Genomic DNA, 13102 nt, shown 5'->3' on the forward strand with positions numbered 1-13102 from the left:
GGAAACGATGTAGTTGTTACGCCGAGGCCACTGGGTGGTGCTGTTGTTACGTTTCTGTGATGAAGACATGTCGTGAAAATAACGAAAGTTACGATTCCTAGTCTCCTGGTCCTCGTCTCCGTCTCCTAGTCTTCTTCTCCTGGTCCTCGTCTCTGTCTCCTAGTCTTCTCCTGGTCCTCGTCTCTGTCTCCTAGTCTTCTTCTCCTGGTCCTCGTCTCTGTCTCCTAGTCTTCTCCTGGTCCTCGTCTCTGTCACCTAGTCTTCTTCTCCTGGTCCTCGTCTCTGTCTCCTAGTCTTCTCCTGGTCCTCGTCTCCGTCTCCTAGTCTTCTCCTGGTCCTCGTCTCCGTCTCCTAGTCTTCTTCTCCTGGTCCTCGTCTCCGTCTCCTAGTCTTCTTCTCCTGGTCCTCGTCTCCGTCTCCTAGTCTTCTTCTCCTGGTCCTCGTCTCCGTCTCCTAGTCTCCTTCTCCTGGTCCTCATCTCCTAGTCTTCGTCAACTCGTCTTCGTCTCCATCTCCTAGTGTTCTTCTCCTGGTCCTCGTCTCTGTCTCCTAGTCTTCTTCTCCTGGTCCTTGTCTCCTAGTTTTCTTCTCTTAGTCCTCGTCTCCTGGTCCTCGTCTTCTAGTCCTTGTCTCCTAGTCTTCTCCTAGTGTTTGTCTCCTGGTCCTCCTCTCCGTCTTCTGGTCTTCTCCTTGTCCTCGTCTCCGGGTCTTTCTCTCCTCAATTGAACCCCGTCAGTTTGTTTGTCACGACATCATTTATTTATTTCTCAAATCCCCTCCAGCGAAGCTAAAAGCTCCAACGATCTTATCAGTCGTCAGTGTTTTTGTTTCACGAGCAGCAGAGCGACTTGGACTCTGGAGACGGAGCTCAAGGAAAGCCTCACTTTGCTTCTTCCCCCCTCCCCCCCCCCCCCCTTTCATTGAATAAAAAAACTGAATCGACACAATGCACCCCCCGGTGGAAAAAAGGCAGCATTACAACTCTTTAACAGATTTAAACTTTTCCAGAACGTTTGACCTGCTGCGTCGGTTTCCGTGAGGACTGGACGCAATGTGAGGCGTTCAAAGTCGAACATGCAGACAAACAGCACCACCCGGTGGCTCAACCTGCCAACCGCAGCGTTTTCAAAGGGTTAGCGTCGCGCAAACGCGCTCCTGGAGTCTCCTGACGGCTCGTCTTTCCTCCCCCTTCCAGCCTGCGACGACAAGCACTGGGGCCCCCGCTGCGCCCAGAAGTGCCGCTGTGAGAACGGCGCCCTGTGCGACCCCCTGAAGGGGGCGTGCCAGTGCCCCCCGGGGTTCATCGGCCGCTACTGCGAGGACTCGTGTCCGGCCCGCACCTTCGGGCGCGGCTGCCTGCAGAGGTGCCAGTGTGGCGGCGGCGGCTCCTGCGACAAGGCCACCGGGGAGTGTCACTGCAGGGACGGCTTCACCGGCACTTTGTGAGTAGAAAGGTGGGGGGGGGGGGGGGGGGGTGTTCTTATTCAAAACTTTAAAGTAGAAAATGTGTGATAAATGTCTTCGGTTATGAAGATATGTTGACTACAATTAAAAATAAGGTCTGTTTTGGGGCTTCGCTTCCTCAAAAACAAATAAAGTAAAAGAAAAAAATGTTTAGAATTGTGTAATAAATACAAAAAATGAGAAATAAAGAAAAGAAAGGTCATAGTAAACATTACTACTATTACAAAATCAATAAAAAATATAATAAATAAATTTAAGAAAGGTAATTATATTTATAAATTGTAATGGTAAATATAAGTAAACATTACTACTAATAAAAATTCAATACAAATATAAGAAAGAAAGAAAGAAAGAAAGAAAGAAAGAAAGAAAATTCTATTTATAAATTGTAATGGTAAAGATAAGTAAACATTACTACTACTAATACAAAATCAATAAAAATATAAGACAGAAAGAAAGAAAGAAAGAAAGAAAGAAAGGTAATTATATTTATAAACTGTAACATTAAAGAGAAGTAAACTTTACTAATAAAAAATAAATACAAATATAATTAAAAAATAATAATATTGTAATTTATAATGAAAACTTTTTTTTAGGCTAACTGCAAATTTAAGAAATTAAATTTAAATTACAAAAACAAAATCCTCCAGCATGTTTGGCGCCACCTGTGGCGATGAGGTGGAATTGCAGGTATGTGTGAGAACGTCTCCCTGATGGAGTGACTCCGACTCCTCGGTTGTTTTAAGACTAATAAGCGGTGGCCGAAGCTGGAGGGACGCCCCGGGCTGTGATTGGCCGGGGACACGCTCCAGTGGTCCTGATATTTCCCACAATGCAGCAGGAAGCCCGGCCACAGTGGGGCGCTAGCGTCAAGACGTCCACCACTTCTTTGGCCGCCGTTAAACTTTAGAGGTCGTCAGTCAGTCTCACTCAACGTTGGCCTGAATCTCTGGAAGAGTGAAAACATTCGGACCCTCTGGATTTTTTTACTCCGCGACGAAACGTTGACTTCAGACTTGAGGAATGTCCCGGAACACCGAGGCTGTGAGACGACGTTAAACCTCCCCCCTCTTCCTCCCCCCTCTTCCTCCAGCTGTGAGAAAACGTGCACCAAGAAGTGCCAGGCCCGATGCCCCTGCCAGAACGGAGGCATCTGCAGGGGCAAAGGAATCTGTGACTGCCCCCCCGGGTGGATGGTGAGTGTTACTGCGCCTTTAAAAGAGCGTGTATACAAAGATGGCCGCCCACGACATAAACATCTATAATCTGGAGGTTACAGGAGGAAGATGCTCTATAATCTTATGTTAGAGGAGGAAGATGCTCTATAATCTAACATTAGAGGAGGAAGATGCTCTATAATCTGATGTCAGAGGAGGAAGATGCTCTATAATCTAACATTAGAGGAGGAAGATGCTCTATAATCTGACGTTAGGGGAGGAAGACGCTCTATAATCTGATGTCAGAGAAGGAAGATGCTCTTTAATCTGATGTTAGAGGAGGAAGATGCTCTATAATCTGATGTTAGAGGAAGATGCTCTATAATCTGACGTTAGAGGAGGAAGATGCTCAATAATCTGATGTTAGAGGAGGAAGATGCTCTATAGTCTGATGTTAGAGGAATATGCTCTATAGTCTGATGTTAGAGGGGGAAGATGCTCTATAATCTGATGTTAGAGGAGGAAGATGCTCTATAATCTGATGTTAGAGGAGGAAGATGCTCTATAATCTGACGCTAGAGGAGGAAGATGCTCTATAATCTGATGTTAGAGGAGGAAGATGCTCTATAATCGATGTTAGTGGAGGAAGATGCTCTATAATCGATGTTAGAGGAGGAAGATGCTCTATAATCTGGACATTAGAGGAGGAAGATGCTCTATAATCTGATGTTAGAGGAGGAAGATGCTCTATAATCTGATTTCAGAGGAGGAAGACGATTACACTGGTCTCACCACCCCCCCCCCCCCCCCCCCCCCCCTCCCCTCTTGCAGGGGCCAGTCTGCACCGAGCGATGTCCAGATGGACGCTTCGGGCCGAACTGTGGCGAGGAGTGCGTCTGCCACAACCGGGGCCGGTGTGACCCTGAGACGGGGCAGTGCCGCTGCGCCCAGGGCTTCACGGGGAACAGGTGGGTAAAGACCAGGTCAAAGGTCACGGCCTCAGGAGGTACACAACTAGAGGTTATATAGAGGTTAATGAGCTATTGAACTAGAATTATATAGAGGTCAATGAGCTATAGAACTAGAATTATATAGAGGTCAATGAGCTATAGAACTAGAATCATATAGAGGTTAATGAGCTATAGCACTAGAATCATATAGAACTAGAATCATATAGAGGTTTATGAGCTATACAACTAGAATTATATAGAGGTCAATGAGCTATAGAACTAGAATCATATAGAGGTTAATGAGCTATAGAACTAGAATTATATAGAGGTCAATGAGCTATAGAACTAGAATTATATAGAGGTCAATGAGCTATAGAACTAGAATCATATAGAGGTTAATGAGCTATAGAACTAGAATTATATAGAGGTCAATGAGCTATAGAACTAGAATTATATAGAGGTCAATGAGCTATTGAACTAGAATCATATAGAGGTTATTGAGCTATAGAACTAGAATTATATAGAACTAGAATCATATAGAGGTTAATGAGCTATACAACTAGAATCATATAGAGGTTAATGAGCTATAGAACTAGAATTATATAGAACTAGAATCATATAGAGGTTAATGAGCTATACAACTAGAATCATATAGAGGTTTATGATCTATAGAACTAGAATTATATAGAACTAGAATCATAGAGGTTTATGAGCTATAGAACTAGAATTATATAGAACTAGCATCATATAGAGTTTAATGAGCTATAGAACTAGAATCATATAGAACTAGAATTATATATTATATCCTTTTCTGCTTCATATTCTTAAGATTTGGCGGAAATTGACAGTTCTGTTCAGTTTAAAAGCAAATAAATAAATAAATAAACAAAAAAGTGAGCGAAAGCTTCTCAAACGCTCTGCAGGTTTAGAACATCAAATATTTTTTTTTTTAAGTTTTCACATCTCGTGGTTTGTGTTGCGGCTCGGAGCGTCACCTCCCCTCCTCCCCGTGTGTGTGCCGCCCCCTGCAGGTGCAACGAGGAGTGCGCGGCGGGTACTTACGGCCAGGACTGCGGCGGCGTGTGCGACTGCGCCAACGGCGCCCGCTGCTACAACATCGACGGGGCGTGTCTGTGCGAGCCGGGCTTCAGCGGGCCGCACTGCCGCGACCGCATGTGTCCGCCGGGGAAGTTCGGCATGCACTGCGAGCACGCCTGCCTGTGTCAGGACAAACACACCCTCAGGTGAGTGGGCGGGGCCAACGGCACCTGCATCATCATCATCGTCATCATCGTCATCATATTTAACACTGAAACCGTTCTGAACGGAAAAATACAAAGGGAATGAAGGAAATGCACTAAAACAAATAACGAAGAAAAGTAGAATACATAAGGTAAGTGATCTATTAAAATGAATTTAATAAATTTTATTCGAAAGTCTGAAATAAAAATGTTTTAAGTCAAGTGTCAGCAGAAAAACATCTATTTTAAATGAATACATGTAGTCAGTATTTCTTGAAATGTTTAGTCAATTAAATAATATTAATATCATCATTTTCAGTATTTTTTTTATTTTAAAATTGTCAGATTTTGCCAAATTAAAAAATGTATAAAAGCAAATTAAATAATAAAATGTTTCACTAAATTATTGACAAAAACACCAAAAATAATTCGATTTTTTTTTTTACATTTTAAATAATTATTGATTATTAATCCATATTTTAAATGTTATAATTTACTTGGACGTTAGTGTTTTTTCTCATTTTAGCCCAGGAAACTACAAATTCCCGAGACTGTTTATGCTTAATTTAACATAAAAAAAAAAAAAAAAAAGTAAAATGTCAACATCTCATTGTTGTTCCAGCTGCCACCCCATGAAGGGCGAGTGCACCTGCCAGCCCGGGTGGGCGGGGCTCTACTGCAATGAGACCTGCGCCCACGGTTTCTACGGCAACGGCTGCCTGGAGCCGTGCCTGTGCGTGAACGGCGGGGTGTGCGACAGCGCCACGGGGCGCTGCCGCTGCGCGCCGGGCTACACGGTCGGTCCGCTCGGCGCCGCGATTTACGAATCGTTTTTTTCACATTTCTCACTTTTTTTTTTTTTTTAAAAAGCCACCCTTTCGCTCCCGCAGGGGGCGCACTGCGAGGGTCCCTGCAAAAGCGGGACGTACGGGAAGAACTGCTCCCTGGAGTGTTCCTGCAGGAACGTGGTCGGCTGCTCGCACGTGGACGGGACCTGCTTCTGCAAAGAGGGTAGGACATCCCGAGGACATCCCGAGGACACCCCCCCCCCCCCTAAACTGGACCGAACCTGACCCATCTGCTCTGCCCCTGCAGGCTGGCGGGGGGCCGACTGCTCCGCCCCCTGCCCCGAGGGAACCTGGGGCCCCGGCTGCAACGCCACCTGCCACTGCGCCAACGGGGCGAAGTGCGACCCCGCCGACGGCTCCTGCAGCTGCGGCGCCGGCTGGCAGGGGGCGCTGTGCGAACAGCCGTGTCCGGTGAGCGCTGATAGCCTTGTTGCCCTGTTGCCCCCCTCCTACACCCCCCCCCCCCCCCCCTCCTCTGACTGACTCTCTGCTCTCCCGGGCAACAGAGCGGCTGGTTCGGGCCGTCCTGCCTGAAGAGGTGTCAGTGTTTCCACGCCGACGGTTGCCAGGCGACCAGCGGAGACTGTCTCTGCCTCCCCGGCTGGACGGGTGAGTCTTTCTAGCACATTGTCCTGCCGTCCAACAGAGACCCCTAGTGGTGCAGAGTAATCAAGTATAAGTACTGTGGCGTGCGCCGTGGAAGAATTGCTCTGAGTCGAGATTCTTTTCTGCAAGTTGATCACCATAGGCTTTTATTTTGACATGTACACACGCAATCGGGACTTCATAACAGGACGACACTCCACACAACACATTTCTCACTCGCGGTTGCACACCAACGTCCAACAAACTAAACTAGACGAAGTAATTAAGTATCTGAACCGAGGAACAAAAACACAACACTAGCACAAATCAACACACACAACAACCCCAACAATAACCTGAACTCCCATCATGCCCTGCAGCGACCAACTCCGTGATCGCTACAATACTCTTCACCACTAGAGGGCAGCACAGAACTTTGCCGGTGAAATGTAAAGTGACAGACGTCAGTGTGGTTCATCTCCACCTCCTGCTACCATCTTGTATCAAAGTACTGTGTCAGTGACAGTGATGGAGAAGTTTTTGAAAAGGAAGAATGTGAACCAGGATCTCAACTCTTCATCCATCAGGTCCAGGTTTCACACTGAGGGAGGCACTATTAAAAAAAAGAAATTGGGAAATACTTTTTTTCTGTATTTATTTGATTCCTGTTGATAAAACTTTGATGACAATGACTTTATATTGTTAATAGAGGATACAGTTTCAAATTTTAATATTTTCAGGTGGTGCTCCAGAGTTTTCCAAAGACAAAAGTGTGCCTTGGCTCAAAAAAGGTTGAAAAACACTGGTATACGTCAATCTAAACCTTTAGAACGTTTAGCACTTTGAGGGTTTACTTTTGTAAAAGTGCAATTCAAATTAAATGCACTTTTTTGTGTCTCAAATGAAGACAAACAATTGGAAAAAGTGCAGTTTACAACCATATAAACAACAAATCATCAGAACAACGAATGAAAAATATATTAAATAATAAAGGCGGCAAAATCAAAACCTCTTCTCAAGTCAGTTTTTTGGGATCTGAAACCTGGAATCCTCATCAGGAATTGATCCAGTTAATAATAATAATAATAATAATAATCTTTATGAAGTATTAACACTCGATAACACTGTTCTGCATCGATCAGTTTAAATCCATGTTGAAAAAGGTTTTGTTGCACAACATATTCGATGAAAATGTTCTTTTTCAGCTGTGAGACTAAAATTGCAATCAAAATGCATGTTCAAGTATTCAAATATAATAATAACCATCTTAAAGTGCTCAGTTTAACGGAACTACATCACCAAATAACAGAAAAACATTTTTTTTGCAAACGTAAAATAAATAAATCACCTTGAAAAATACCTTAAATAATGGACAAGTTGCATTAAATGCAATAAACAAATAATCAAGAGGTTTTTAAAGCTCTTGTACTGAATCATGTCCTTCTGCACCGGTAACAGTGAGAGACTGCAGCAAATATTACCTCTAGTTTATCTTGGAATAAACAAGTTTTTTAAATCTAAATGCATTCAGATTTACAGACTTTAGTGTTTTTTCACTCACTGGTTCAACCAGCTGACGTCATCCAGCCGCTCTAAAGGGTTTAATTTAACAGTGTGACGATCAACAACGACTAAATACCTTATATTAACAATGTTTTATCGATCATCGATCAATAAAACTTCAGTCAGAAGTTGATTTTCTCTCACCAGGCAGATGTTTGTGGATCAAACACTCTCAAACTTTTTCGAGATCAACGCGAAGCACCATGACGTCATTTCCGTAGTGAGGCGCCTTACCGGAAGTAGAGTCGCGGAGTTTATAGCAGCGAGCGTTGCCAGATCTGGCCCTTCACAATAAGATACATAAAGGTTTTACTTCCCTTTTTTTTAGCAAAATATTTTCCTTTTAATTATCTTTAATCGTTATAGTGTCAGAATTGTCAATGAGCTTTTATACAATATATATTTGTGATTAAATCTAATGATATTCATGCCAATATATATTTTATTTGTTTTTACCCACGTGTAAACACGCTTTTATGGGTTGGTTATTTCTTTCAAAATAAGATGTGACGTTTTAAGAGTTTGATTCTGTTTCTAATTAATTGTTTTAAGGGGGTAATTATTATTCAAAGTGTTATTTTAGAGCCTGAGCTTCACAGTTTGGACAGGAGTTGTGGACGAAACAATCTTAGAGCATTAAAAAAAAAAAAAAAAAGCGAAATAGGTTGTTTGTGTTTGGTGATGTTTTACAAGCTGTATTTTTTATTTTATTTTTTTAATGGTGATATTTTTACAAGCTGAATATTTTTTTTTTTTTAATTTAAATGGTGATATTTTTACAAGCTGTATTTTTTATTAAAAAAAATTTTTAATGGTGATATTTTCACAAGCTGTATGGAACCCGAACCAGATCCCAGTTTGAGTAGAGATCTGAACCCGAGTCTGGACCAGCTGCTGCTGAAAGCTCTGGTCCAGTTCTCTTGACCCGGTTGGTTGACCCTCGGTGTTCTCCTTCAGGTCCTCAGTGCAGCGAGCCGTGCTCGGACGGCCTGTGGGGGCGCCATTGCAACCAGACCTGCTCCAAACGCTGCCCCAACAGCGACACCTGCCTGAGGGACTCCGGCGCCTGCGTGTGCCGGCCGGGCTTCTGGGGGGTCACGTGTCAAAACAGTGAGTCCGACTCCGGGATTACAGATTATAGAGCATCTTCCTCCTCTAACTGACCCACACAGTGCTAACAGCTCAGCTAATGCTAACACCACCAAGTAGCTAGTTACTTTTTATTCCCACCCCAGAAAGGAACCAATAGTGAAATAAAGAACCAATTTGATCAGAAACCTTTCGGTATTTTCTAATCTAACCTGGATGTGGTTTGTAACGTGACCCCCCCCCCCCCCCCAGAATGCCGCGCCGGTATGTACGGCGACCAGTGCAGCATGTCCTGCGCGTCCTGCGGTCAGTCGTACCAGTGCCACCATGTGACCGGGGAGTGCGACTGCGTGCCGGGTTACACCGGGCCCAACTGCGATCAAGGTGAGTCTCCGTGACGACGGTCCTCCCCAAGGGGTTTGTTTTTTTTGGACGGCTCTGACGACGACGGGGTGTGTTCGTTTCCAGCGTGTCCGCCCGGTTCCTACGGCAAACAGTGTTCAGAGGCCTGCATCGCCTGCAGCAACAACTCCACCTGCAACCACCGCGACGGACACTGCCAGTGTCTGGCCGGCTGGACGGCCACCGACTGCTCCATACGTGAGTCGATCAGCCGGACACTATGGGGGGGGTAATACCCGTGATGGCCTGTAGGGGGGCACATGAGTAAATAGCATGCATTTGTGGGATGAACAGTGACACAGAGGAAGTGAAGGGAGAAAACAAACACTTCCTGTTTCTACACCAGAGCCTCAATCGGAATCTTGTACATCTACTTTTCATGACGCTTGTTTAAAAAAAAAGAGCCGGACTTTGAGATCTTATTTGTGTTTTCCAGCGTCAGACTGAAGCGTTTTGTGTTTTCCAGCGTCAGACTGAAGCGTTTTGTGTTTTCCAGCGTGTGTCCCGGGTCGATTCGGTCCGTTCTGCGCTCTGACCTGCTCGTGTTCGTCGCCCCTCGTCTGTGATCGATTCACTGGAGACTGTGCGTGTGAGGACGGAGGAGACGACTGCAAACAAGGTGCCACAGACTGTTACCACCTGTTATTACCCGTTGCCACCTGTTATTACATGTTATCACCTGTTATTACCTGTTATTATCTGTTATCTATTATTACCTGTTATCATCTATTATCACCTGTTATTACCTGTTATCACCTCTTATTACCTGTTATGTCTTCTTAACACTTGTTATTACCTGTTACCACCTGTTATTACCCATTATCACCTCTTATTACCTGTTATCACCTGTTATTATCTCTTATTACCTGTTATCACCTGTTATTATCTCTTATCATCTATTATTACCTGTTATGTCCTCTTATCACCTGTTACTACTTGTTATTACCTATTATTACCTGTTATCTCCTGTTATCAACTGATATTACCTGTTATTACATGCTCTCCTCTTGTCATCTATTATTACCCGTTATCACCTATTATCACCAGTTGGTACAGACTCCCCCTCCCCCATTGAAACCAGTTGTTACAGGCCCTCCCTGTTAGAGCCAGTTGGTACAGCCCCCCCATTATCACCAGTTGGTACAGACCAGATTAAATAATCTTCTTAAAGCCTACGTTTGCTGATTTCCCTGGTTTTCATACGAGCTCTCCGGCGGTTGAACCTCCTCAGACACCTCGGAGCAGACGGGGAGCGTCATGGTGCCGCTGCCCCCCGGGGAGAGGGAGTCGTGGGGGGCCATCAGCGGCATCGTGGTCCTGGTTCTGCTGGTGGTTCTGCTGCTGGTGCTGCTGCTGCTGTACCGCCGGCGGCAGAAGGAGAAGCACAGCAACACGCCCACCGTGTCCTTCTCCACCGGCCGCACGCTCAACTCCGAGTACGCCGTGCCAGGTACACGCCTCACGTAATCCCTGTGAAACCCTGTAATCTGTACCTTTTCAGTTACAGTTACTTTGGTCCCGTCCACTGGAAAAAACATCTTTTTCGCCCCGTCGGTCTTAAAAACTTCGAACATCTTCGTCCGTCACGCCGTGAAAACTACTCAAATCGATGTAGTACATATGCCAGGCCTGCAGGGGGCACTGTGGCACCACCACAGAAATACACCAGAAATGGAGAAAACAACAAAACCCACAATGTGCGCTTATTATAGAGAATCAGCCTATCCTGCAGCACCACCTGGAGCCGGTAGTCCGCCATGTTGTCGTCGTTGAGGGAGGCGGGGTTACAGGTCTAGGGGCGGGGCCACGACATCATCGTTATGCTTAAATGTGTCCGTCAAAGCCGAAGGGATGTTTTATAATTCCTCCATTCCAGAACCCATTGAAAAACTAAAAATCGGACGGTCTCGCTGATCGGACGAAAACCGCGGTTTCGTGAAGCGGCGCTGTGGAGTGGGCGGGGCCTGTACGAAAAAGTTTTCTTTCGGTTCCGAGGGTTTTTGACCAGAAGTGACCGTTTCTGCCTCCAGACGTCCCCCACAGTTACCACCACTACTACTCCAACCCCAGCTACCACACCCTGAGCCAGAACCAGAACCGACCCCCGCTGCCCCACCTGCCCAACAACCACGACCGCACCGCCAAGGTAAACCCCGGACCCCCGGATCCCCGGACCCCCGGACCCCGGGAAAGACCCCCAGCTGATCCTCCGGTCTCTTCTGCTCCTCAGAACACCAACAAGCAGCTGTTCTGCAGCGTGAAGAACGCCGAGCGGGAACGCCGCGGCCTGTTCGGGGTGGAGACCAACGCCACGCTGCCAGCCGACTGGAAGCACCACGAGGCCCGCAAAGACCCAGGTTCTGACCACGTCACACACCTGGACGTCTTTTTTCTTATTCTTGTTCAGATCTGAGGATATTTCGACTTGTACACACAACAACAGGTTGTCTCAGTGCTTTCAGAGCAGATTTATTGAATATATAGGATCCCCCCCCAGCGAATTCAACCATTTAGCTAAAATCTAGAAAGAAGAATCTGTGGAGGCGACAGGTTCTCTGGAAAACTGAAACGTATCTGGGATGAACGAGCACAATCGACACATTTGTTCTTTTAAAATATTGGAAAGTTAAAAATTATTTTTTTTTTTTTACACTTCTACCAACATATTTAACATAAAACTACAGTTTCCTGATAAAATTAAAACCTAATGCGACAGTAAAGGTGAAATATGATATTGGGTTAAATTAAAGGGGTCATAATGTGTAAAATCCTTTTTTTTTTTTTTTTTTTTACACTTCTACCAACATATTTAGCACAAAATGACAGTTCCCTGATCAAATTAAAACCTAATACGACAGTAAAGGTGAAAATATGATATCGGGTTAAATTAAAGGGGTCATATTGTGTAAAACTGACTTTCTAAAAGTTTCCCAGCAGTACTAATCGTCCCCGCTCCTGGAAATTGTATCCTCTCTTTAAAAAGTGTGTTGCTCCAACCAGCCAATCAGAAATCAAACCCTATATAGTGTCATCAGGGGTTTAGCCAATCACACTCAAGATAGGCTCCTCCCCCTTTGACTCCCCCCACAATCAGCCAGCTCTGCTCTGGCACATGGCGCCACGAGAGGAAGTCCTTCCTTCCTCTTCCCGTAGAAGGGCATCTGTGTGGGCGGAGCCAGTCCAGCTCACACAGACACAGCAGATTTTGCATGAAGCTGCTATGATCCGATAGTCTAATGGAGGGAGAATCAAGGAGAAAGTTTGAATACGAGGTTTCTGGACCGCCGCCGCCTCTCACCTGCAGTTGATTCAGTTTGGCTCCATAAACCTTCCTGCTTCTGATTATTCGTCCTGAACAAAGACCTGAAGATTTGTTTTTTATTGCTTCCAGGAGCTTTTGGCATCGACCGGAGCTACAGCTACAGCTACAGCGCCAGCCTGGGGAAGTTTTACAACAAAGGTACTTTATCAGCCGCCGTTCAGTTTTTTACTGTTTCAACACGTGAACCACGACTGCGGGGAGCCGGCGTCTCGCCTCGCGTCCACGAACCACAGCTGCCGTTTTATGAACTCTCATGTCTCCACTTATCAGCCTGTGTTGATGATGGAGCCATGGTGAGATTCTGAAAGAGGGAGAGAGAGAGAGTAGAGAGAGGGAGAGACTAGAGAGAGAGAGAGAGAGAGAGAGAACAAGAAAGAGAGAGTGAACAAGAGAGACTAGAGAAAGGGAGAATGAGAGAGACTAAGGAGAAAGAGAGAGAGAGAGAACAAATGACGAGAGAGAGACGAGAGAGGGAGAGACT

General features: G+C 45.3%; 1 protein-coding gene across 2 annotated transcripts in view; it reads left to right on the top strand.

The window, feature by feature from the left end:
* The window catches only part of pear1 (platelet endothelial aggregation receptor 1), a 47071-nt gene that overhangs the window by 30817 nt on the left and 3152 nt on the right, over nucleotides 1–13102 (top strand). For both annotated transcript variants that reach the window (XM_080500748.1, XM_080500749.1), the window contains exons 6-21: nucleotides 1196–1442; nucleotides 2558–2660; nucleotides 3453–3589; nucleotides 4603–4815; nucleotides 5435–5609; nucleotides 5703–5823; nucleotides 5908–6071; nucleotides 6167–6269; nucleotides 8766–8918; nucleotides 9150–9281; nucleotides 9366–9497; nucleotides 9796–9918; nucleotides 10531–10749; nucleotides 11330–11445; nucleotides 11530–11656; nucleotides 12691–12759. In XM_080500748.1, coding sequence (XP_080356874.1) covers nucleotides 1196–1442; nucleotides 2558–2660; nucleotides 3453–3589; nucleotides 4603–4815; nucleotides 5435–5609; nucleotides 5703–5823; nucleotides 5908–6071; nucleotides 6167–6269; nucleotides 8766–8918; nucleotides 9150–9281; nucleotides 9366–9497; nucleotides 9796–9918; nucleotides 10531–10749; nucleotides 11330–11445; nucleotides 11530–11656; nucleotides 12691–12759 — 2334 coding nt within the window. The remainder of the gene's footprint in view (nucleotides 1–1195; nucleotides 1443–2557; nucleotides 2661–3452; nucleotides 3590–4602; nucleotides 4816–5434; nucleotides 5610–5702; nucleotides 5824–5907; nucleotides 6072–6166; nucleotides 6270–8765; nucleotides 8919–9149; nucleotides 9282–9365; nucleotides 9498–9795; nucleotides 9919–10530; nucleotides 10750–11329; nucleotides 11446–11529; nucleotides 11657–12690; nucleotides 12760–13102) is intronic.

This window comes from Blennius ocellaris (assembly GCF_963422515.1).
Source record: "Blennius ocellaris genome assembly, chromosome: 8".
Classification (NCBI taxonomy): Eukaryota; Metazoa; Chordata; class Actinopteri; order Blenniiformes; family Blenniidae; genus Blennius; species Blennius ocellaris.